The 21,741-nt window shown below is 43.0% G+C and overlaps 1 protein-coding gene across 2 annotated transcripts; it reads left to right on the plus strand.

Annotated features, from left to right (window-relative positions):
- Positions 1-585: 585 nt before the first annotated feature.
- On the plus strand, positions 586-20,583 carry lrriq1 (leucine-rich repeats and IQ motif containing 1). 2 transcript variants are annotated; one of them, XM_085914826.1, is made up of 25 exons: positions 586-908; positions 1,437-1,533; positions 1,613-1,698; positions 1,841-1,937; positions 2,023-2,120; positions 2,182-2,256; positions 2,318-4,114; positions 4,191-4,343; positions 4,428-4,578; positions 4,975-5,168; positions 5,817-5,947; positions 6,352-6,425; positions 6,488-6,581; positions 9,061-9,243; positions 11,403-11,679; positions 12,530-12,652; positions 13,120-13,203; positions 13,601-13,725; positions 13,874-13,942; positions 14,124-14,200; positions 14,879-14,980; positions 17,795-17,885; positions 18,116-18,179; positions 18,267-18,378; positions 19,652-20,583. In XM_085914826.1, the coding sequence occupies exons 1-25, from the start codon at positions 840-842 to the stop codon at positions 19,765-19,767; spliced, it is 4,539 nt and encodes a 1,512-aa protein (XP_085770952.1). In that variant the 5' UTR covers positions 586-839; the 3' UTR covers positions 19,768-20,583. The 2 variants fall into 2 exon arrangements, with proteins under 2 accessions (XP_085770952.1, XP_085770953.1); XM_085914827.1 differs by having other exon boundaries at positions 4,978-5,168.
- The last annotated feature ends 1,158 nt before the right edge of the window (positions 20,584-21,741 follow it).

Consider the following 21,741-nt stretch of genomic DNA (forward strand, 5'->3'; position numbering starts at 1 on the left):
GACAGAAAAGCAAAGCATTTTTCATATTGTACATTAAATATTTTTCTGAACAATATTTAACACTGTGGCTTTACAAAAAGATGACGTTCCTGTTTTTTTTTTTTTTTTCCATGAATACGCACAGGACGAGCCGTTCTCATCTTCTGTGAAAGGCCGAGGAAGGAGACTCGGTTCCTTGTGGAGGGCCTCGGGGGGAATGCTGACCGGACGGGAAAAGCGGCGTAGGCCCGCTGGAATCTCCTCAAAGTCAAAATCAGCACAAGTGCAGCGCTTTCGCCGTGGGAGAGGGGAACCGGGGAATAAGTCTGCATTGTTCAGAGTAACATTTTTGGTTTGTTGTTGTTGTGGTCATCTTTTTCTTCTCACCTACAGTCGCTGACCCGCATTTGGCCCACCACAAGGATCACACAAGACCACTATTCAGCATTATAGCAAGACACAATTCTTGTTTCTATAGTACTTAAGGATTAAGTTGTCAGTAAACTACAGCAAATTACTTAAATCAATTATAGAAAATAAATGATTCTTATACAATGAAAACCCAAATAAACTTTCAGCTGTCCAACAAAATAATGAATTTCCAATTGCTTTTCGCGTATTTTGTCCTTTATAATCTTCCGTAGCGGACACTGTTTCTATAGTAACGATAACTCGTAGAAGTGGAAGTAAACGTTTATCAACGAAGGTAAAATTGCGCGCCAAATGCCATTTTACGTGACGAGACGGCAAATGTGACAATTAAGCGTGTATTTGCCAACTGTGGCACAACTTTTAATATAAATTGGGCAGCTCAATGAGTACTAGTCAGGTGAAAAGAAGTGGACAATCAACGTCACAACATGTCCGAGTTGCTCCTCACATCTTCAGAAACGGAAGAGGAAGACACCGATGAAGAGTATGAGGACGAGGTTGGTGTTTAAGTATTTTGAAGCAAGTTGTATGTTCACTTGAAAATTCACTTTTGAAAACAACTGGTTCATACAAGTGCTAGCATAATGGCAAACCCCAGGTGGGCTAAAGGTAGGTATTGTTTACAGTAAAATTAACTGTGATAAGGATGTATGAAAGTAAGGAAAGAAGGTAGATAGAGGATGTATGATGGGAAGTAAAGAATACAGGATGGAAGGAAAGAATGATGTACAAGTAATGGAAATAATTAAGCATGGGATTGTTTCAAATGAAGGAAACAAGGATGGAAGGGAGGGAAATTGGAAGTAACATGTAGGGAAGCAGTGAGATTGGGATTGAAGAACATGAAAAAAGAAAGAAAAGGGGAAAAAGAAAGGGAAAAAAATACTTGGATCAAACTTATTAGGTTTCTCAAGTACCTAGTTTTTGGCCTACCACCAGTTGTTCAGCTTTTATTGATGTTTTCAATGATCTGAAATAACTCCTTTGTTTTGATTGAGATCTTAACTTCCATTTTGGGATTTCAGACCTCCGATGAAATCCCGGCATCACTGCTCAGCTACTTTGAGTACTCCAGAAGCCGAGCGGCAGCTTGTGAGAAGCTCGTCCTGGAGGACCTTGAATGTATGAATACCTCTGAGTTTTCTGTAAAGAACCAATTGTGTACATTGACAAAGAAACTATAACTGATTTTTGTTCTCAGACCTCACTGCATTACGAAGCACTGAAAGAGTAACGCAAGAAAAGGTTGCTTTGGTCGATAAGGACACGGAGACAACAAATGAGACGGTAACTGTCTTTCATGACATGTTCATTGTATTAAAGGCCACCTCTTCCAGGAAAAATAAACATACTGACTAAATTGGAGTTTATACAATATTTATTCCTTTTCTGACTGCTACTGCGTGTGAACTGTGTTTCTCTCATGCAGGCAGACACTTTTGACGACCAAAATCAAGACAACAGCGCCACCTCTGGCAGTGATGCGGACGAACAAGAGTTTTCAACTGTGCCCAGCCACAGCCAAGGTACATTACGGCAGGACTATAAACGCCCACAAGGCGGCGCCACAACATAAGCTTAGTCACTTATTCACTTGACATCTTTTTGTAGATGTGGGTGGAAGTGAGCTCCATCTGGACATGGAGCGTAGGAGACGAGAGGAGCGAGACTTTGAGGAGGAGCTACAGAGGATAATGGAGATGGGAAAGGTGAGTTGAAGAATTGTTTTTTCGCTAAATCCAGGAATCTTGTTGTTTTTCTCTTTTGCAGCTGCGTCGGAAGGAAGCTGATATGATGGAGTTAAAGGCTCAGGAAAAGCTTGAGCGGGAGTTGCATCTTCAACAGGTCAGTCATGTTAAGGAAATCTAAAAGGTGAAGAATTATTTACCATGTATCGATCCAACAGGAGCGACTCGATAACATGAAACGACAAGTGGAGGAGGAGTTGAAAAAGAGCAAAGAGGAGCAGAGGAGCCTGGTGCAGCGACAGGAGGAAGAGGAAAAGAAAAGGAAAGATAAAGAGAGGCAGAAAAGGATAGAAGAGAATCTGAAAGAGCAGCAGCGAGCGGATGAGAAGAGGAAAGAGGAAGAGAGGAAGCAAACAGAGGAAGAGGAAAGGATAAAAGCAAATGAAGAAAAGGTAAGGAAAGGAACAGAAAGTAAATTGAAAGAGGAAGTGGAAATAACTGGAAGCAAGGAGGAAAAAGTGGAAGAGAGGAGGAGGCAGGAAGAAGAGAGGCACAAACAAGTGCAAGAAGAACTGAGGATGAACAAGGAGGAAGACAAAAGACGGAAAAATGGGAACCTTATGGAAGAAAAGCAACTACAGAGGAAGAATGAGGAGGAGGACAAGAGAAAGCAGGCAGAGAGGAAGGCAAAAGCAGAGGAAGTCTGGAGAAAGAAGATAGGGGAAGTGGAAAGAACGAGGACGGAGGAGGGAGAGGAGAAAACTAACCGCGAGGAAGAGGAAAAGAGAAAACTGGAGGCAGAAGTGATGCAAATCGAAGAAGAGTTGACGACAAAGGAGGAAGAGGAAGGTAGGAGTAAAAATGAAGTGCACAAACAACTGGAGGGGCTGGAAAAGACGAGGAGAGTGGTGGACCAAGAGGAGAGTACAAAGGGCGAGACAAAACCGAGGGAAATTGAGGATGAAATAAAGAAGAAGAGTGAGCACACGGAAGAAATGAGCCCAAAAACTGAGGAAGAGGACAAGAGGACAAAAGAAGCTGTAAAGGAGAAAAAAGAAGAGGAAAAGGAGACCAAACAAATGGAAGAAGAAGCAAGGGGAAAGAAAAAGAGTGATAGGGAAATGAGGAGAAAGATGGATGAGGTGGAAAAGATGACAAAGCGAGTGGAACAACATCCAGAGCAAGAAGGAGAAAAAAGGACAGAGAATGAAGAGAAGGAAAAACCAAACCAAGATGAAAGGCTTGCGATTAGACTCTCCGGAATTGAAATGGACAGGAACATTCAGGAGAACATTCATGTGAGCATCCATCAAAACATCCCCAAGAACACCCAACAGAACATCTGTGACGACATCCATCAAAAGGACATCACTCAGAATATCCTTCAGAATCAGCATGAGAACATCCACCAGAACATCAATGAAAACATACCTCAGAATATTTGCAAGAACATTGAGAACATCCATGAGAACATGCAGGAGAAAATCCATTTGAAAATCAATGAGGATTTTCAGAGCCTCCATGAGAACATTCAGGAGAACACCAAAGAGAACATTGAGGGAAACATCCATCCAAACATCCATGAGAACACACACGAGAACATTCAAAAGAACATCCAGCCAATCATCAATGAGAACAACCATGCAAACATTACGGAGAACATCCGTCCGAACATCCAGCAGAACATCTATGAGAATATTCAGGAAAACATCCAGCAGAGCATCCATGAGAATATTCAGGAGAACATCCAACCAAACTTCCATGAGAACATTCAGGAGAGCATCCATGAGAACATCCATGAGAACATTCAGAACAACAAAGAACAGCTAATGGATCAAAATAGGCTTTCTTGGATGAAAATATGCGTCCCCTGGTCGGAAGTACAGAACAGGAGCAGGCGAAGAAGTTCTGTTGGGTCCAGGAGAGAGTCCAGGCGCTCCGCTCGGGACAATGACCTTCCTCCGCTTTGTCCTGACATGCTGCTGCAGGCTGCATCCAGGGGTTCCCTGCAGGAGGTTCCCACCAAAACCAGCACTTGAATTTGTAATTTGAAAAAAAACTGAACTGATGACACCATTTTGTTTCTTCCAGGTGACCATCTTGGTCCTGGAAGACTTGCCGGGCTGTAATTTGTCCACTCTGTCTCAGTGCGCACGACTCCAGTCTCTCACGCTGAGAAGATGCGGGATCAAAGTTTTGGAAGGAATCAACCAATTAGCAGAGCTGTGCTACGTCGACGTGCAGGTGAACGCCATCTTGAATGACGTCCATTTTGTCAAAGGAAAAATCTCCGTTTTATTTTTAGAACTTTTTTTTTTTTCATGGTAGGAAAATGACATCTCAAGGGTGGACTGTGAGAATATGATTGGCTTGAGAGTTCTCAAGATGGGCTGCAACAAGCTGACATCCATTCACGGCCTAAGCGGAGCAGAGAACTTGGATGTTCTAGAACTTTCACACAACTCCATTACACGCATTGGTAAACATTTTTTTTTTTATGATTACAAATTTGCAATGACAAAAGGTTTTTGGGTCCATCGTTACCGAATTCAGATAAGCACATTTAGAAATTTATCAAATTCGACCTTTGAACTTCCTACTACTGCACTGTCCACAATTCTCCAGAAGGGGGCAGTGTTACAATAGATATGCCTCTATTTTGCTCACCACTGCAAGATGAACTAACTTGAGACTTCTTTACTTCTTGAGTAATTGATCATGTCGGACTCTCAAGAAGTCCTTAAAGTACTTAACTTGTGTCTGTCAGTGCTGGACTTTATTTTTTCAACGCATGCAGCAAAATTCCACTCTTTTTTTACATTTGTGCAAGCAAAATTATAATTGAGTAACTCGTGATTTGTTTCCTATCTTCTAGCAGGTCTAGGTTCTTTGAGGAGACTCCAACGTTTGTCTTTGGACCACAACCAGCTTGTGAGTACTAAAGGGCTGAAGGACATCTGCACCCTGTTGCACCTTGACTGCTCCCACAATCACCTGGTTGGTGTGGAGTCTTTGGAGAGCAACGTTCTGCTCCGTACGTTGGACCTGACTGACAACAGTCTCACTGAGGTACTATTGACCTTTATTCATCTTGAGCTATCGTTTGCATTTCCACTTTTTTATTTGATTTCAATTCAAATAGATCAATATTGCAATTGAAAAAAAATAAAAAAGTGGGTCATATTTTTAAATAGAATTTTGAAAATCATTCATGTAAAATACACATATTTTTAGGGGGGGAATTCTTACCCAAACTGTGAGCCACAAAAAAATTATTAGAATTTTTAAAAATAAAGTAAAAATCACTCAAGTAAATATGTTTGCTATAATGACAAACCCAAATAAAAAAAGTCACCAAGCTAACAAGAACCAGTTATTTTCTGTAGAACAAAAATTCAGTACTAAACATTTAAAAACAAATCAAAATGTATTTTGTTAATTTTAATTTGAAATAAAATAAATTAAATATTTAACTAAAATAAACATTTTATCAGTAATTGGGCAATGGTGTCATTCCAAGCAATTAACAAGACAAATACAAGAACATATTAGCGGGCCTAATTACTTAATGAAACGGTACTTTTCTGCCCGGCTGGACCGTCTGACATTGACGGATGGACCCCACTTAGCGGCAGCCCGCTAACGTTGTTGTAACCCACCCCCCACTTCCCACCTCCCATCGCTAAGTGACAACCGGGCTGTGTTCCTCCATTCCAGCCGCCCGCTCTGCTCGACCACGTCCTCCTCGGGGAGCTTCACATGGACGACAACAGCCTGGGCTCCCTGCGTTGCCTACTCGCCGCCTCATGGCTGCCCCACTTGCACAAGCTCACGCTGGCACGCAACAGGTAATCAGGAGAATGGAAAATTATATACAAATATTCAGTTAAATTGAGATGCTTGAAGATTTTGTGGAAGGGGAAGTCTGTCTCGTATTTTTTTTTTTTTTTTTTTTAAATCAACAATCAACAAAAGTCTACCAACAGATGCTCTCCATTTAATATACAAAGTGCAATCATTCAAAATAATACTTTTCATATTAGAGCAATTATATTTGAGTACCACTATCATTTTTTTATTGTAACCCTCCCGCTTTGCCAAATAATATCACCACAGTATTAGAAACAGCTTTCAGTGTGACGACAAGAATTTTTATATTGTCTCATTAAATTGTGTACCTAATTAAGCGTCCGGGGATATTACACAAGAAAATGTGCCGTGTTCTTCAACTGTATTTCTTTGCGTGTTCAAGGCTCACACACCTGCCTGACATGTCTGTTGCCGTATCGCTCGCTACCTTGGATCTGAGTTTCAACTGTCTATCAGGTAATTGAGCTTTGAAATTTTCTCGGTCCAATATGCCTAATAAGCAAAAAATGGTTTCCTAGATGTGCAGAATGTTTGTCGCGGCCTACAAGGATGCTGTTCCCTGAATGAGGTGCACCTCGCTGGGAATCCTCTCCAACGGGAGAGCGGTTGGAGGTGAGAAGTTGAAAAATCACCTGCGGCCCACCAGGGTGAATTTTCAAAGCTGTTTTTTCTCACGTTGCCCAATTCCCCATTTACAGTATCCCCGAATTAATGCAGAATTTATTCTGGATTATTTTGGGAATTCTTTTTATTTTACATTTCCTAAATTCCTATTCCACTGTGTCACACTCAAATTACCCAAATAAAGTGACATTTTACAATTACACAGATTTTCGCTACAGTCCTCATACATTTAATTTAACCCAATGTCATTTTACTTCTGCCTCTTTGGAAGCACACTTTTTACAGAAATTAAATTCAGCATTTTTCTATGAGTTTATATGCTAAATATGCTCGTCTATGGGCGTAACTTGGATTCCGATTCACAAGCATTCTGTTATGGCAGCAGGTCCAAAACTAGCTAAAGTAAGTTTGAAATGTCTTGCCAAAAAGGCCATTAATGCTTGCCTTAGGGATAATTGCGTTACGGATTTTTGTCTCAAACAGCAAACTCGAAGAGCCAAACACAAGCGGTATGACTTTGCTTGAGGATTGCGACCCCAAGGAGACGTTTTGTGCCTCCCTTTTCAAACACTTCCCCGATGTCTCGATAAAACCTCTCTGACGTTCTCCCGTCCAACCCAACAAAGGATTAAAGAATTACAGAACACTTAACGTTAATTGTGACGCAGTCTCATTGCGTCAGTCTCGAGAAAATGCTAATGAGCTTTTGTTACCATGGCAACCGAGATGCAGCTAGGGCGTTGTGATGAAGCGAGCTGTTACTGAGTTTGGTATTTGTGATTTTTTTTTTTTTGCTGTGGAAATAAAAAGTACATTTTCCATAACATGACCCCTTTAAATTCTGGTCGACCCCTTTGCCATGAACTCAACGTGACCCCCAGCGGTGCCTAAAAGTGGAATTTACACTCTGTATTTCCATTCGCCTCGTCTTTCATCCAGAGCCAGTTAAAACAGCGACAAGCGTTGGGAATCTCATCGCCCCTGAAGAAAAAAAACGATCCCGATAAATTTAGCTTCCACCTTCACTGTCGGATTTCTGGAGGAAAGTCATTTGGGCTGTGAAATATGGGAAGAGGGAGGATGTGGATGATAAGCAGGAGTGCGCCAAAGTCTTAGATGTGTTGTTTTAACAACGCTATGCTAAGTAGGCAGGCTATCATTCAGGAAAGCGCCGACCTCCTGGGAAAGAGAAAAAAAAAAAAAATTGTCATCTGTTTGTTAGCGAGCAGGCTATTTTTTTGGTTCACCGAGATGGGCAAACAGATGGGCGCTACCGTTAGCATTCGTTAGCATCATTGTATGCAAACTATTGTGTATTTCTCTTTGTGAAAATGAGAAGAAATAATGAGGATGAGATTTTTGGGGGGTTTTTCCCTCTTCCAACAGATCAGCCCACTTCAAGTGATTTCATATGAGGTCGGAGAGGGTTTTTATTTATTTAGATTTGCTGCTAGGTTTGAAGAGTGCCAGACAACATGCCCGCAGGCACGCAACAGAATCCCCATCACAAAAACACGGTCAGACCGTGGCAAACGACAGCGAGCTGTCAATCACAACCACAGAGGAAGTTCTTTGAAAAAAAACAACCCTTGTGTTTAATGTTGTTGAACAGAAAGCAGCCTTTTACCAAAAACGTTAAGATCTCCTTTGAGATGTTGGCAGACTGATGTTAACCCATGTCAAAAATCTAAAGTGCTTTTGGGTTGACTGCGAGGAATAAAAATTTGAAGAGGGTTGACATAAAATTGGGCCGCGTAGTATGCAGAAATTAAACCTATTCCAACATATTTTTCCCCCAAAACCTTTGAATATTCTTTTAATTAAAGACCTGGAGTAGCTGTTTTAAATATCACGTTTCCTGATTGGGTCTTTTTTTTTTGCAAACGCAGGACTTAAATTTCCACAAAACTCAAAAGCTGCCTCTCACGTTCGCCATGTTTATCGTAAGTTACTCTGAGAATCCATCTTAAACATCTCTGTCTATCGTATTTAAAAAAAACTTTGTAGCCCAAGGGTGTGTTTTTCTTAAATTGTATTATCATTGACGTTCCCCAGCGTCCCGCAGACTTTCCATCTTCACATATTCCCACATTTGCACAGCCCGGAAAAGTCTGTTTCTCCGGCAGATAGTTGGGATTCCTCCGCTCGGACATCCTTAGCCTCGGGCCGCCATTTCGTGCGCCCCCGCGACCATTCAGACTGCCGCTCAGCGGGTCGCTTGCCCTCGCGAGGCCCCGATACTTAACTAACAACACTTGTTAGACTTTTTTTTACAAGCGCAGGACTACTTTTTGTGTGTGTGTCATTACCATGATCGTAAAAACATACACTTATCCCAGAGGACAAACGGACTGTCGATAAAAAAAGGCTAACTGGTATATTATTGTGAAATTTTGCTACATTTATGAATGATTCCAAATTACTGAAATGGCTTCTAGGAGATGATCAAATTATCTTTTGCTGTCAGATGGACTCTACAGGCAGCAGTGTCCAGTCTGAAGACCATCGACGGGACGGATTCAGACTTCCTCCCGACGGACTCGGCTGTCGCTAGGCAGATCGACTCTGCCTCGGACCGTCTCCTCAGCTTGATCCGGACGCAACTTGAGCAGATTGGCGATTTACAGCGGCGACACATCGAGCAGCTCAGGTAGATAATTTGAAGGAAAACTCAATACATAAAGGTCTAGTGGTATCGGTACTTGGTATCGGTACTGGTGACATCTCAAGAATTTTGTTCTGGTATCGGCCTGAATCGATTCTAACATCCGTAATTATTGAGTTAGCTGCGATTTCAATCTTCACTTCCTTGTTGGCGCAGAGTCGAAACATTTAATGTGGTTTTTGTGATTTTTAGTGCCAGGAGGCCTTTAAGTGATCATTTTCTATCTGACCTTAGCAGGTAATAGAGTAGCACAGCAAGCGGCAAATAAAACGTGGTACAAAAAGACAGCTTATCTTTTAAGTCCCTGTCTTGAGAGACCCGCGTGCCGGCCAGGAATGTCGGGCTACCTTCTTGTTATGTCTGATGCACAGGGTGTAGCTAGCCTTGAGACAACGTTCATCTATTTTCACAAGACCTTCCATGTCACCGGCCCGCCGTGCTTCTCGGACCACCAAGGCTTTTAAAACGCCGGTCAACTTTCCACTCGTCTCGGTGACCCGTCCAAATTACGACGCACAAAAGATGAAACGCGGCGTCGGCGACTCTCGCAGGTCACGCCGAGGACCGCCGTGGCTTGAGGGAGAGCCGTTAGCGTCGCTCACCCCTCACAGTTGGACCTCGACTCCCCTCTGGCCACTGGACAATGAGCCAGTTTGTGGTCTTGCGGGGAACAGCGCCGCCATTTAACCTCTGGCCTGACCCGGTGTCACCGCAAGGCTTAGACGAGGTTGGGCGTATTGCCCACACGCCCGTCCTGTAAAGGTGGAGGAACCATGCGGTCTGGCGGGGGTACAGTTTCACAACTTTTCCCAACAGGACGTAGGATGAAAGAGCGCCTGCAGACAATATCACTTTTACTTTTAATAGTTGCTGCACACAAAACTGCTGCAAAGTGGTCCAATATGTTGGAGCGATACTTTAAAAAAATACAGTGAGGACGTGTAAACCTAGAAGGCGGAAGGTTCACTAAAAGGCTGTTGTTGCGAGAAAAAAAAAAATAATAGACCAGCGATTCCGATTCAAATTCTGGTGCCCATATCGTGAGCGTACCAATTATGAGCTATTAAATGACTTTGGGCTCTTATCAGTTTTGCAGCTCAGTTTTGAAGCCTATTTGGAGTTTTGTAGTATAAATTTTGCCATTTTTTTACCCTTCAAGCCAAAATTGACAGACTTTCTGTTTAATTCCGTTTTGATCCACCAAATTTTGAGTTTATTTTATGATTCCCCAAATCCTCAAACTGGTCAAACTTTAATAAGGAAAAAAAGTCTAGTTGAACCCTGGCTGCTATTGCTTCCTGTTCAATTTCAAACATGGGTCCTTGAGACTTTTTCATGCTTCCTGTTACGATGACAACTCGATTTCATCTCGATCGATGAAACTGCTGTCGGGGGCTTATATTTTCCACAACACTCCACTTTCCACTGTACTCCTCTGAATATTTCACCGATCACCAGCTTTTACGTGTAAACCTCCAATGAAACAGTGTCTCATTTTCTGAGTGACCCTGGAGTGAACCAGCAGGTAAAAAGAAGGAGGGTTACAGGGGTCGCATCCCTTTGGAGCTCCAGACTCTTCTCCCTCTTTGTCCCACTGTGAGGGGAAGAGGCAGATCTTTGTGGAGCGGGACGTGGTCTACAGGTTATCCTAGAAGAGCCCCTCAGGCTAGAGGAGTGAAAGGGGAGGGGGTCAGAAACATGCTGCTAATAGATTCATTAAGTTTTCATTGAGGTGCCTTTGTAGGCCACTAAATCCCCTCAATGAAAGAGTTACTCACACACATATTCTCACTTGGAGGTCCACGATTAAGTATGTGGAGGTCGATGTTCGTCACGTGACGGAGGCAACGGGGTTCCGTTCGTACGACGTCATTCATACGTAAGAGGGACCGCGCCGGAGACTAGGGGTCGCCAATGTATTCCAAAGATTTGCTGACCTGTTCTAAAAATAGATCACCAGTGAGATGCCTCAATTTTTTTTTTCTCGCTGTTTTGCCATCTTTTTTTAAAATCAAACCTACGTCAGTGTAAATTTGGAAATGTCCATGTTAAAAAAGTAAAGTTTATGCTTTTCATTTACACTGTTTATATAATATATCCATCATGATCTACTGTATGTTCTTTTTTTATGTTTCTTTACGCAGTCACGCTGAACAAGCTTCGCACCCGCTGGACGCCATCAAAATTTCCCGCGGGCATTTAACGGAAGCTTTGCACCTGGCTAAGGAGCAGCGACGCTCCCTCGAGCATACCCACCACGGGCAAACGTCTGCCTTGGATGAAACTCAGGTTTCGCCTGTTGCCACCACAAATTCTTTTGCGTCAGAAGATGAAGGAGAAAAAGTTGCAGACGGAGGGAGTCTTAAGTCCACGGCGGCGAGGAGCATCATGGCCCGGCACCGTGCGGCAACCGTCATCCAGGTAATAATTTTGGTCGAAATTTTTTAGCCACACGCTTGTCCAACCTCAATACCGTGATTGAGGTGGTGCAGCCCTTCTTTGTCACCTTCCTCCATTTATAGCCAATTACAGCATTATTTAAAGATTGGAAATGAATTATTATAGAAGATTAATATTTGTCACTATTTCACTTTCAATGTAGATCACCTCTGTTTGGGAATCCCTGTAAACATGTTTTGAACTAGTTTGTGACGTTAAGGGCCTCATACGTGCCGTGTAGCCTCGTTGCACCAATCCTCCACGGGGCTTTTCTTGCAGAACGCGTGCAATTCAACACTTCCTGCACATTTATATTTCAACACATACATATGTCAAATGAGGCCTTTGAGGTACATGTGATTGTGTGTGTATGTGTCTATACATGTGTGTGCAGATAATAGAAACATATTTTTTTCTAAGTTAAACGTTTCTAAGGAGTTTCTCAAGATGTAATTACTAAAATAATTGTCATTGTTTTGAGAAATATTAAGTTTATGAATTAAAAGCTTTTCACAAGTACATTTCACAAGCACGTGTGCGTTCATGTGTTGGGAAGGTACGTAGTGATTTATCAAATTCCAAAGAAGTGTGGTAGTAGGAGTCCCCCCCTGTTCTCACTCCAATTCCCATGGGGACGCTTGAATTTAGAGGCACACTGGAGCTCCATTTGTCTTGGAGCAACCCAAAGTCACACAGAGTTCAGGGGGAGGAAAAAAAATTTAGGTTAACATGTTTTGTCTTTGGAATGGCCTAAGCGCACGGTTTTTAGCGCTGTGATTCATGGAACGTTTTAGGGGGGGAAAAAACTGTTTTGTGTGTGTTCCGCATCCAGGCGCGATGGAGAGGCCTCACCTTGAGGAGGAGGCTGGCGGCCGCACTTGCCGCCGTCACGGCACTGCAAAGTGACGACGATGCTTTTGAGGTGGTGGACGTGGAGGAGTTTATCCTGGATGAGGTGTGTATGAGTACACCTTTTACTAAGACGCCCTCAACAAAACTGGCCATTAGTTATTTCAATCCCTTAATTCTTCTTCCATCTGACAAATTAATATAGCTATACTTCATATATAGCTCAATATACTTTAGGCTTAACCAATAGTACGGTGGCCTTTAAGGGTCAAGGGTCCACGTGCATCGTGATTTGAATCTGTCAAAAGTCAACAGGATCACATTTTTCACCTCCTCCCTGGTAAACAATTTGATTATATAATAATGTTATGCTAGTTTAAAATTTTATGACAGAGAATGTCGAATTGAGTGCAAAGAGAAATTTAATTCATTCATTTGTTTTGTGATGATTGGATTCCGATTCATTGTCGGTCACAAGCAATTATTATTTGGAATAAATAAAAAACAAATAGAGGTCAGTTGCTCTTTTTCTGTTCAAAAATGTTGGAATATCTTTTTTGTCTCTATCGAAAGGCAATTCTGGACCAAGGCTGGACTTTATATGAAGATGCTCCTGCTAGAAGTTACTCAGCATCCAAACAGCAGTTGCTTTGTGAGGTAAAGTTCTGGATTTGGAACAATAAAGTGTGCCATAGGCATGAATATTGATGCCCGATACTCTCACAATTCATCTCTTGTGTCTAAGTATTGTCAACGATGTGATTGGCTGTCCCTTTGTCATGGCTCTTATCGCCCCCTCAGGGGATTCCTTTCCAACTGTCGCTGATTGATCTTCTGGAAAAACATGCCGGCTTTTTTTTTTTTTTCTTCTTCTTGAGGCCTGATGTCATTTTTCACATAGCTGTGTTTTCTCTGCCTTCATTTACCTCCCGTTGGATCTTTTCTTTGGCCAGCCGGCTCGTTTGCGCTGTACATCATGTGAGCCGTTTGGGTTCGGCTGAAACGGCCCAGCTGCTTTTGCGGCCGGCTCTAGTAAGTATTGTTTGCATTCTAGCTCCCTGGCTTCTATACGCAACATTCCCCGAGGCTTCTACCACCTCTGCCCACACGGAGGCATACGCAAGCCTGGGAAGTCAAAGAATGTGAGGACAAGATGGTTTCGCCACAAAACTCCAATAGGTAAGACGGGCAACTGCCAGCTAGCAAGCTGCGATGCTAACGTAGCAGTTGACATCACCGCTCGTGACCTCTGACCATCATCTTTGAAATTGGAAATAAGAGATAAATATACTTTTGAAAATCATGGAAAAATATATTTTGATTTTAGGAAAAAGTCTGCATCAACCTCTGTGGCAAGTGACTTGTCTGGGAGTTCAGAAAGAATTCTGGAGGAATGGTAAGTTGTTTCACAATGATGATTAACATAGTGGAGTCCCACATGGTTCCATTCTTTGTCCCCTTTTTTTTTTTTTTAACTTGAAATACTAAAATCTTCCATGATTTGCCGTTCCATATGACATTTAAGATCATACATAACGTACTTTTCCTAAGACTTTGGCGTCATTTTATACTTGTAGGGGATTTACGAACAGGCACACAGCTGAGCTGATGCTGAGGAGAGCCCAGAAGATGAAGTCCAAACGAAAACCCACAGGTGTGTTACATTTAAGCGGTTTCATTTAATAAAAAACAAAAAAAAAGTATATCATTTTTCTCACAAGTGCAAAATATGAGCAGGACATGGTAAGCTCAAGAAAGTACAGAACTGTCTGATTACTATATAAAAGGAGAGGAAAATAAAGTGTGTCGTAATTCTCCATCCTCTGTGTATTTTGACTTGTCTTGTGGAAAAAGTTGCATAATATGTCTCCTTTAACACTAAATGCCCCTGACGGCATTTTCTAAAAAAAAAAAAAAATCTGAACCATTTCTTGGTTTGCTGGCCCTGTTTGTTCCTTGGTCTGCTCTTTGGCAGCAGAGCACCTTTCCAGCTCGCGTGCGCTAACGAGCCGTAACGCACAGCAGAAGCCAGACTCTGTCGCTTCTTATTGAGCTTCATTCGCGGAAAACGACAAGTCTCGTGTCGTCGTCGTCGTCTGGATTTCGTGCGGTCCGGGGGTGACGTGGCCTTGCTGCGCCGCTCTAACAGTAGTCCAACCCTTTGATCGCCATGTCATCTTGTCAACCCGCCCAACGCCGGCCAGGTCTTTGTCGAGTATAACTCGTGGTGGCAACCAGAGCAGTGCTCTCATACTTCCCAGAAGTGGTGTTGCGGTCCTCTGCTTTTTTTTTTTCAGGCTTGATTTAACCTCCTTCTGCCTTCCCTCTGTAGGTCCATCAGGGCATCCGGAGGCCTGGAGAAACCAGCCACTTACAACCTACCAGCTGACAGTTCCAAACAGGCTGGCACGGCGCAGCACAAGTGCTACAAGAGGTGAGATCTGGCTGTGTATGTCGAGATGGCTTTTGTGTCTCAAGCTGTGCTGGGCCAACATGGAGACTGTTTCCTAGTCTTGTCTTTGACTCAGAGGTCCTGCAGAATAAGCGTAACAGGCCCTCAGGAAGTTCAAGAAGAGACATTTCTCTTTTGGCCTCCTTGGCCTGCCCTGAGGTGGAGAGATGATTTGACATTGTGACATCGGCAGCCAGACTTCAGAAGGGGGAGAAGAAGTTGGAGGGGGTGGGGGGGAGCAGAATGAGTGGTGGGGGTTTGTGAATAGGAGGGTCTACGAAATGGTCACACCTTTTTGCTTTCGTTTGTGCAAATCTCATTTTCACACTTTTTTGAGATAAGAATTGTCATGTGGCGGATTTATTTGCTTTGACTTGTTTTACTGAGCCAAGGCACACACACTTGACATTCAAATACTCTCGTGACACACCACAAACAAAAATGTCAAACTGTAATAATGAAGATCTGGTCTCAATTTACTCACAATTTCTTCATCTCAATGTGAAATCTCGGGCTTGATCGCAGAGCTATTATTCTTTTGTATAAATGGCAACAGGTGGATCCACAGGTTAATATTCTCTTCTGCCATCTAGTGGTAGAGCAGTTTATTGTTCTGCTTTTCATTATATATCGTTGGCATAGATAGATGAACAACTTGGTGTAATGAAATAATAAATGTCCAACCAGTTAAGCGAAATTAGATAATTTCCCGGCACCGGGGTTGGGACTCACTACACTAAGCCACTGACGAGTCAATGACAGGCTCCCGATGCTGTGATCCTTAACGGACTCGTGCCGACCTTCTCTGGCGCACCCCTGGCCGTGACCTATGGAAAGCACTCCACCTTCCTCCCCCTCCTCCTCGTCCGGATCTCTCCCCCCCCCCCCCGCCTCAAGTGCCCGAGGCTCGAGGAGGCAGCCAAACCTGGCTCGGCCCGACACGCTCTGCCCAACAGGGGTTAACGTTTCAGGGGGTTTAGAGTCCGGGTCCTTCTGGAGGTGATTAGCCCCGAAAAGCCATGACAGATTCTTTCCAAGATATCTGACGCGGCGTGTTTATTTTATCCGGGCTTTGTGTGGATGTGCTGGACATGAGTAACCCACTTGAAACGGGTATCGGCTTACACGGAGAGAGACAGGGAAGAGGATGGAAGGGGCGAGCGGGGTGAGGAGAAGGAGGGGGTGGGGGGGACGAGCCTCAAGATGTTTTGTTGTGAAGGGAAAAAAAAAAAACATTCCTCGGATGATTCCTGTTGTCAAGTGTGCCAGAATGGGTGACGTGGTCCCTCCAGTGTTGCGTGTGTCCACGATTGTGTTGCCGGGGACTGAATGCAATGTAATTATTGCACCCGATCGTCTCTCTCTTATTTTCGGTGACGACGGCAATTCCGGTGCGTCCATGTTTGTCTTCCAGGAAGCTATGCAACAATTCTTCTTGGTCTCCTTCAAATCTCACACGATGTGTCTCCTCCACTCTCCACATCCGTAGTTATGTAAATAAACAGCTGTGTGCACTTTTTGGTGGAAATAGGCTTTACGCTATCATAAACAAGGCACAATTATAATCAGCCTTGACAATGCATTTATAGTTTATCGAACTGGTTTAAGGAGGGGTCCGGGCAGATGGGGGGGAGGCATGTCATTCCTTGAGTCATTCAGGCCACCCTCTGTTCCTCCTCCCGACCTCCTGATATTCCGTCTTCTCTTTGGGGCAGAGAAGAGCTCACTTAATGTGCTTAAGAGCCCCTCTTAACAGGCGTGAATCCTACGGGGGCCCCCTCGCCTGATATCCTGCAGGAGTACTGGAGTGGTGTCTCCAGAGGTTTGGAGATCCGGGGGGTTGGCGGGGACGGCGGTGTGGGCTGAATTGTCTCCATGCTACTGCTTAATTGGATGTTTTTTTTCTCCCCGCTTACTCAAATTCGATCATATTAAACGTTAGCTAATGTTAGCTCCAACACATGCTAACCCGTAAGCCACAAACTTAACCAAACCTCTTAACTCTAATCTCCGTAACCCCTAAGAGTCAATGATTTCTATAACCAACCATAAAACCAGTTAAGCGCTGGTTTGCTGCCGCTTTAGCGCATAAAATTGATATGACATCAACCTCAATCACGTTAACTGTGAAAAGACACATATTTAATTCAAATTGAATTCACGGTCGTAGAAAGTAACTCCCGACGGCCTCATCTTTCCGGAATGGCAAGCTCAAGCAGCCATTTCCGGGCCTGCTCGTGCACCCCCCGAGGGGGGAACATCCATCATTTGACACTTTTAGTGGTCCTCGGCAATTAACCCGGAAAAACTGCAGCCCTTTCCTTCGCTGCACTACGGCGAAAGTGAGCAATAAAGGCGTCATTAGTCCCCGTGACGGCCCCGTCAGAATCCATTATTAGCCCACACCCGTCTACGGCCGCCCTACTGTCAGCACAACGCAAATGTTTACTCTGAATTACGGCCTTATTATGGGATTTCAACACGCCTCGTAAATCAGCCCAGTTCTCCCTTGTTCCAGAAAGCTGTCGGACTGGAGAAGCACAACAGTTCGGGAAGAGAGAGTCGCGCGTCTTTCAACAAGTGGATATCTTTGAAAACAAACACACAAAGCTCTTTAAACTAAAAGTAAACACACCAGCAGCTTTGACCGCACCAGCTTTTCATTTTTGTCTGTCTGTAGGAACTTTTTACAGTGACACACAATTTTTTTTCAGGATTGAGCACAGTGATGCCCTTTTTAATCTTTTTTTTTTTTTTTATTCTTATGAGTCTTTTTTTTTTTTTTGGCCGGCCCAGTTCACCGGTCAGAGGCGGACTTAGGGCGTGTGAGGTGGGACCAGACTCAGGAATGGCATCGGAACCAGAACACTTTGAGGCACTCAAAGAGGTGAGCAAGAATTTGAAGAACGGAAATAGCAGGTGCTAACTTGGATGTTCACTCTAACAAATTGCACAATTGTTATTTTACGAGTACAATTCTTTTGTCCTATGCTGTGCCTCATCATTTAAAGAATCTTTATCACATTTGTTTTACTCGCAGAATTTCCTGATATCAATAATCTTTTCTGATTTAATTCTAAAACTATTTCAAATTTAACGCTAGCTTGTCATCTTCAGCGAACATTTCTTACCGGACATCTCCGCCGACGCGGTGGGCGTTGGACGACGGCGACAACTTGCAGTAAGTAAGCCATCACACACACACACTTGAAATGCCTTCAACACTCATGTCAATAATGTTGATTATTTTTCTGTAAAACGTGTGTAGCCGGTAGCAGCACGTACGGAACATCAGCCAAGCGGAGTTTGGACCAATAACGGTTTATCTGACCAAGCCTGTAGAGAGAACAAAAACACTCCAGGACTTGCAGTTGAATCAAGTGAGTTATTTCATACCTACGTCGATTTCGCTGTCATTGGTTGCTAGGCAGAATTATGTCCCACACAATTTTTAATACCAAAAGTAAAGCTGCATTCTGTTTTAATTTTTTTGTTATCGATACTAAGGCACACACATCCATACTCACAACTCGTTATGAGTTCCTAGTCCAAGACGCATGGCCCTAAACAGTTGCTTGTTCAGACTGCGGGAATTGTTGATTGGCCCATGTAAAAGGGGCCTTGAGGTCAGTCTGGGGACATGGTGTGTTTCTCCTCCCAAAAAAAAGAAAGAAAGAAAAGGTGGAGGATGACTGGGTCTTGTGTGAGGGTCCGACAGGGCTGACAAAGATGCCAGTGAGGGCAGATGAGCACATGAAAGCGTCTCAGGAAGGCGGAGTGAAGGAGAGCCCTGTCCTGCCCTGTCCCCTCTTCATCAACCCTTTAACTCGACCTAATTGGATTCTGATGATGATTTCGAAATGATTTCCACGAGGTGCGCCGACCCAGAGGAAGAAGAGTGCCTTGTCCCTCCACCGCCGCCACCGTCAAGCTCTTAAAGGACAGGACGGGACGGTCAAGACAGACTTGCCTCTGTTTGCACTCAATTATGAACATGTGTGGTCAATAATTTCAATATTCGTTATGTCATTTGACTATCGACTTTAATGCAGTCAGATCTAAGACTGAGCAATGGCCTTAAAATGTTTGTAATTTTTTTTGGGGGTAATATGATGTCACATTTTGTTTTGCTTCCGTTGTCATTCCTCAGCCCCACATTCAGCCACTAGCATGCAAACTTTAAGAGTGGCTTGTTCAGTGTCAGAGCAAGACCCCCGTCGACTGAGATATCAGATCACTCGCTACACGTTCCTTGCTATGTCATTTGCAGGTCGCCCCGACTCGCTTTTCTAAATGGAGTGACATACAATACGCGGTGTGCCAGCTGTGCACATAGTCAAGCATGCATCGGTACCTGTTATAGGGTCCCGGCCCCCCGTCTTTGCCGCCTGCTTCCCCCGTGGTCTACACGTGGAATCCATCATGGCTGCCAGCATCGAAAGAACATTACTGGGATTTACAGCTATTTGCCCCTCCCCTCAAAAGAAAAAGCTTTATAATTGGCTATTTAGTGGTGCTATATATGATGAGTCAGCCAAGCAATGGATAGTTGAACACAATCGGTGCGGCAACACACGTAGACAGATATGACAATACTCACACATTGTGTGCCTTTCAGTCAGGCTTTCTTCTTCTTTTTTTCCCCCCCGCTAGAACAAGACATTACAGCTGCACGGAGGAAGGAGGAACGCATTTCATTTCGGGATGAGCCCGTGTGTCGAAGCAGTGGCTGGGGTGGAGGGAAGAAGAGACACAAAGTAAAACACTGACACATTTTTTGGGCAAAAAAAAAAAGTAGCAAAGCTACAAGAGACAAGGAGCAAAGCTCGACACACTACCCTGAAGCCCAAACACAGACAAGCACTTACTTTAAATATTGCAGGCTAAATAAGCACTTTTCAAACAATGCAGTTTGTGTCGTGACGGGAAATCGGAAGCAGGAACTTTTGGTCACCTGCAGGTTCGTCTTTATTAAGCTTGGACAAAGTCCACTGATGTGTCTTGTTAAAGTGAAGCACTTATGCTAGGTTAGCCTTCTTATAGCACTTCTTAAGGAAAAGTTGGTTGTAGATGAATCATTAAGTCAAGCATTGTCTGACAATGACATTTCAAGTTAGCTCAAATTTGGAATCTTTCAAAAAGTGACCAAAGCTTCAAGGCAAAATGGCCGACTTTGCTCACTCACCGGGGGGGAGAAGCACGATGGAGATCTGATGACTTGTCGTAAAACCGAAAACTCTTCACATAAAGGCACTTTTTGTGAGCTATTGTGGATTATTCACCTCATTATTATTTTATTAGACAGTACATGTCAAGTCAAATAAAACTGCCAGCAAACGAGATTCCAAAATGGAAGGTGAGCGTTTCTTTTCGTTCTCGCTGAGCAAAATGAATTCGGCGAGGAATGTGCCACCGCGACGAAGCCCAAGAAACCCAAACCCACGTCGAGGGGGATAACGCGGCGCTCGCAGAAACCGTGGGTAAAATGTCCCAGCTAATTGGTTCCTCTAACAAGAGCCGCAGGATGTTTTTCTACAAATTGAATTTAAAAAAGAATGTTAGCCAAGAGCTGGCGTCAGGTATTTTCGACCTTTAGCTCACTTGACATCAATGTTGTAAACAAGTCTACGCATAATATGCAAATGTTTTAAAACATAATGAAATTTCCTTTTTTGTTTTCTTCAACTATCAAATGCGTAAACACGTTTTGAACACGCGAGTGTGAGAATGGGGTGACGATATTTTGCCGACCATATCATCTTTTTTGTAAGCTAGCTTGGCTGTCTTCTGGAATGACCCCGGCTGGCTTGGTCTCCGCTCGTACCAAAATCCACTGAAAGCTCAGTGAACTTTTCACATTTTCCTCCTCAGCATGGTGTAGCCACCACACTTGCTCACTTTAGAAGTCCAATAAGGTTCTCACCTCCTCTGCCACCTAATACTGATGTTTATTTGGACTTTACCTTCTGTGGCATGCTCACTGACCCCAGAAAAACAGTTATCAACACAACACTGCATTTTCATATCAGAATTAATATTCATGTCATGTTATTGATGAGATTTTTCCCAAATACTGCATTTCATTTTTTTTTTTTAATAATTGCAACAATTTCATTTTAGCATAACAAAACAAGTTGTTTGCTCAAAAACACTTTGCTGAGTTAGTTTTTCTTAAATCTTTAAGTTGGGTAGTTAATACAAGGGACAACAGTTCTAAACTTTTCTTTACTCTTAAGAACTTATTAATTGTTAAGAAATTGAAAGTTGTCTCTTAAAATATTGTTGCATTTTTGGGACTTTTTTTGTATTTTAACCATCTGTTGGTAATTCTTTGTCAATACACCTCTCTAAATTATGTTGAATTTAATGATACAATTTTCCCAATTAGTGATGAAATTATGAAATTATGTATCGAGAAAAAAATAAATAAAATCTTTATACACACATTGACTGCTGGAATCACATTTCGTGTATTTTTATGCTAAAGTAACCATAACTGGGACATACAATTATTGTAGTAATCCTCAGAGAAAACAGCAAAATAAGCATTCTACACTTTCAAAACGTGTAGATATTCTAAAAGCTAAATAAATAAATAAATAAAATAGAAAAAGCAAGTTATTTGTAGTTTGAAGTGCATGCACAAAACTAACTCTTAGAACGGGACTGTAGAAACTTTGGAAGAAATCCTAGCTTTAGTTACACTTTGTTTCCTTGTGATTTCAGCAGCAGATTGTTTGTGG

The sequence above is a fragment of the Syngnathus leptorhynchus genome, chromosome 6 (assembly GCF_054491065.1).
Source record: "Syngnathus leptorhynchus isolate UIUO chromosome 6, UIUO_Slep, whole genome shotgun sequence".
Classification (NCBI taxonomy): Eukaryota; Metazoa; Chordata; class Actinopteri; order Syngnathiformes; family Syngnathidae; genus Syngnathus; species Syngnathus leptorhynchus.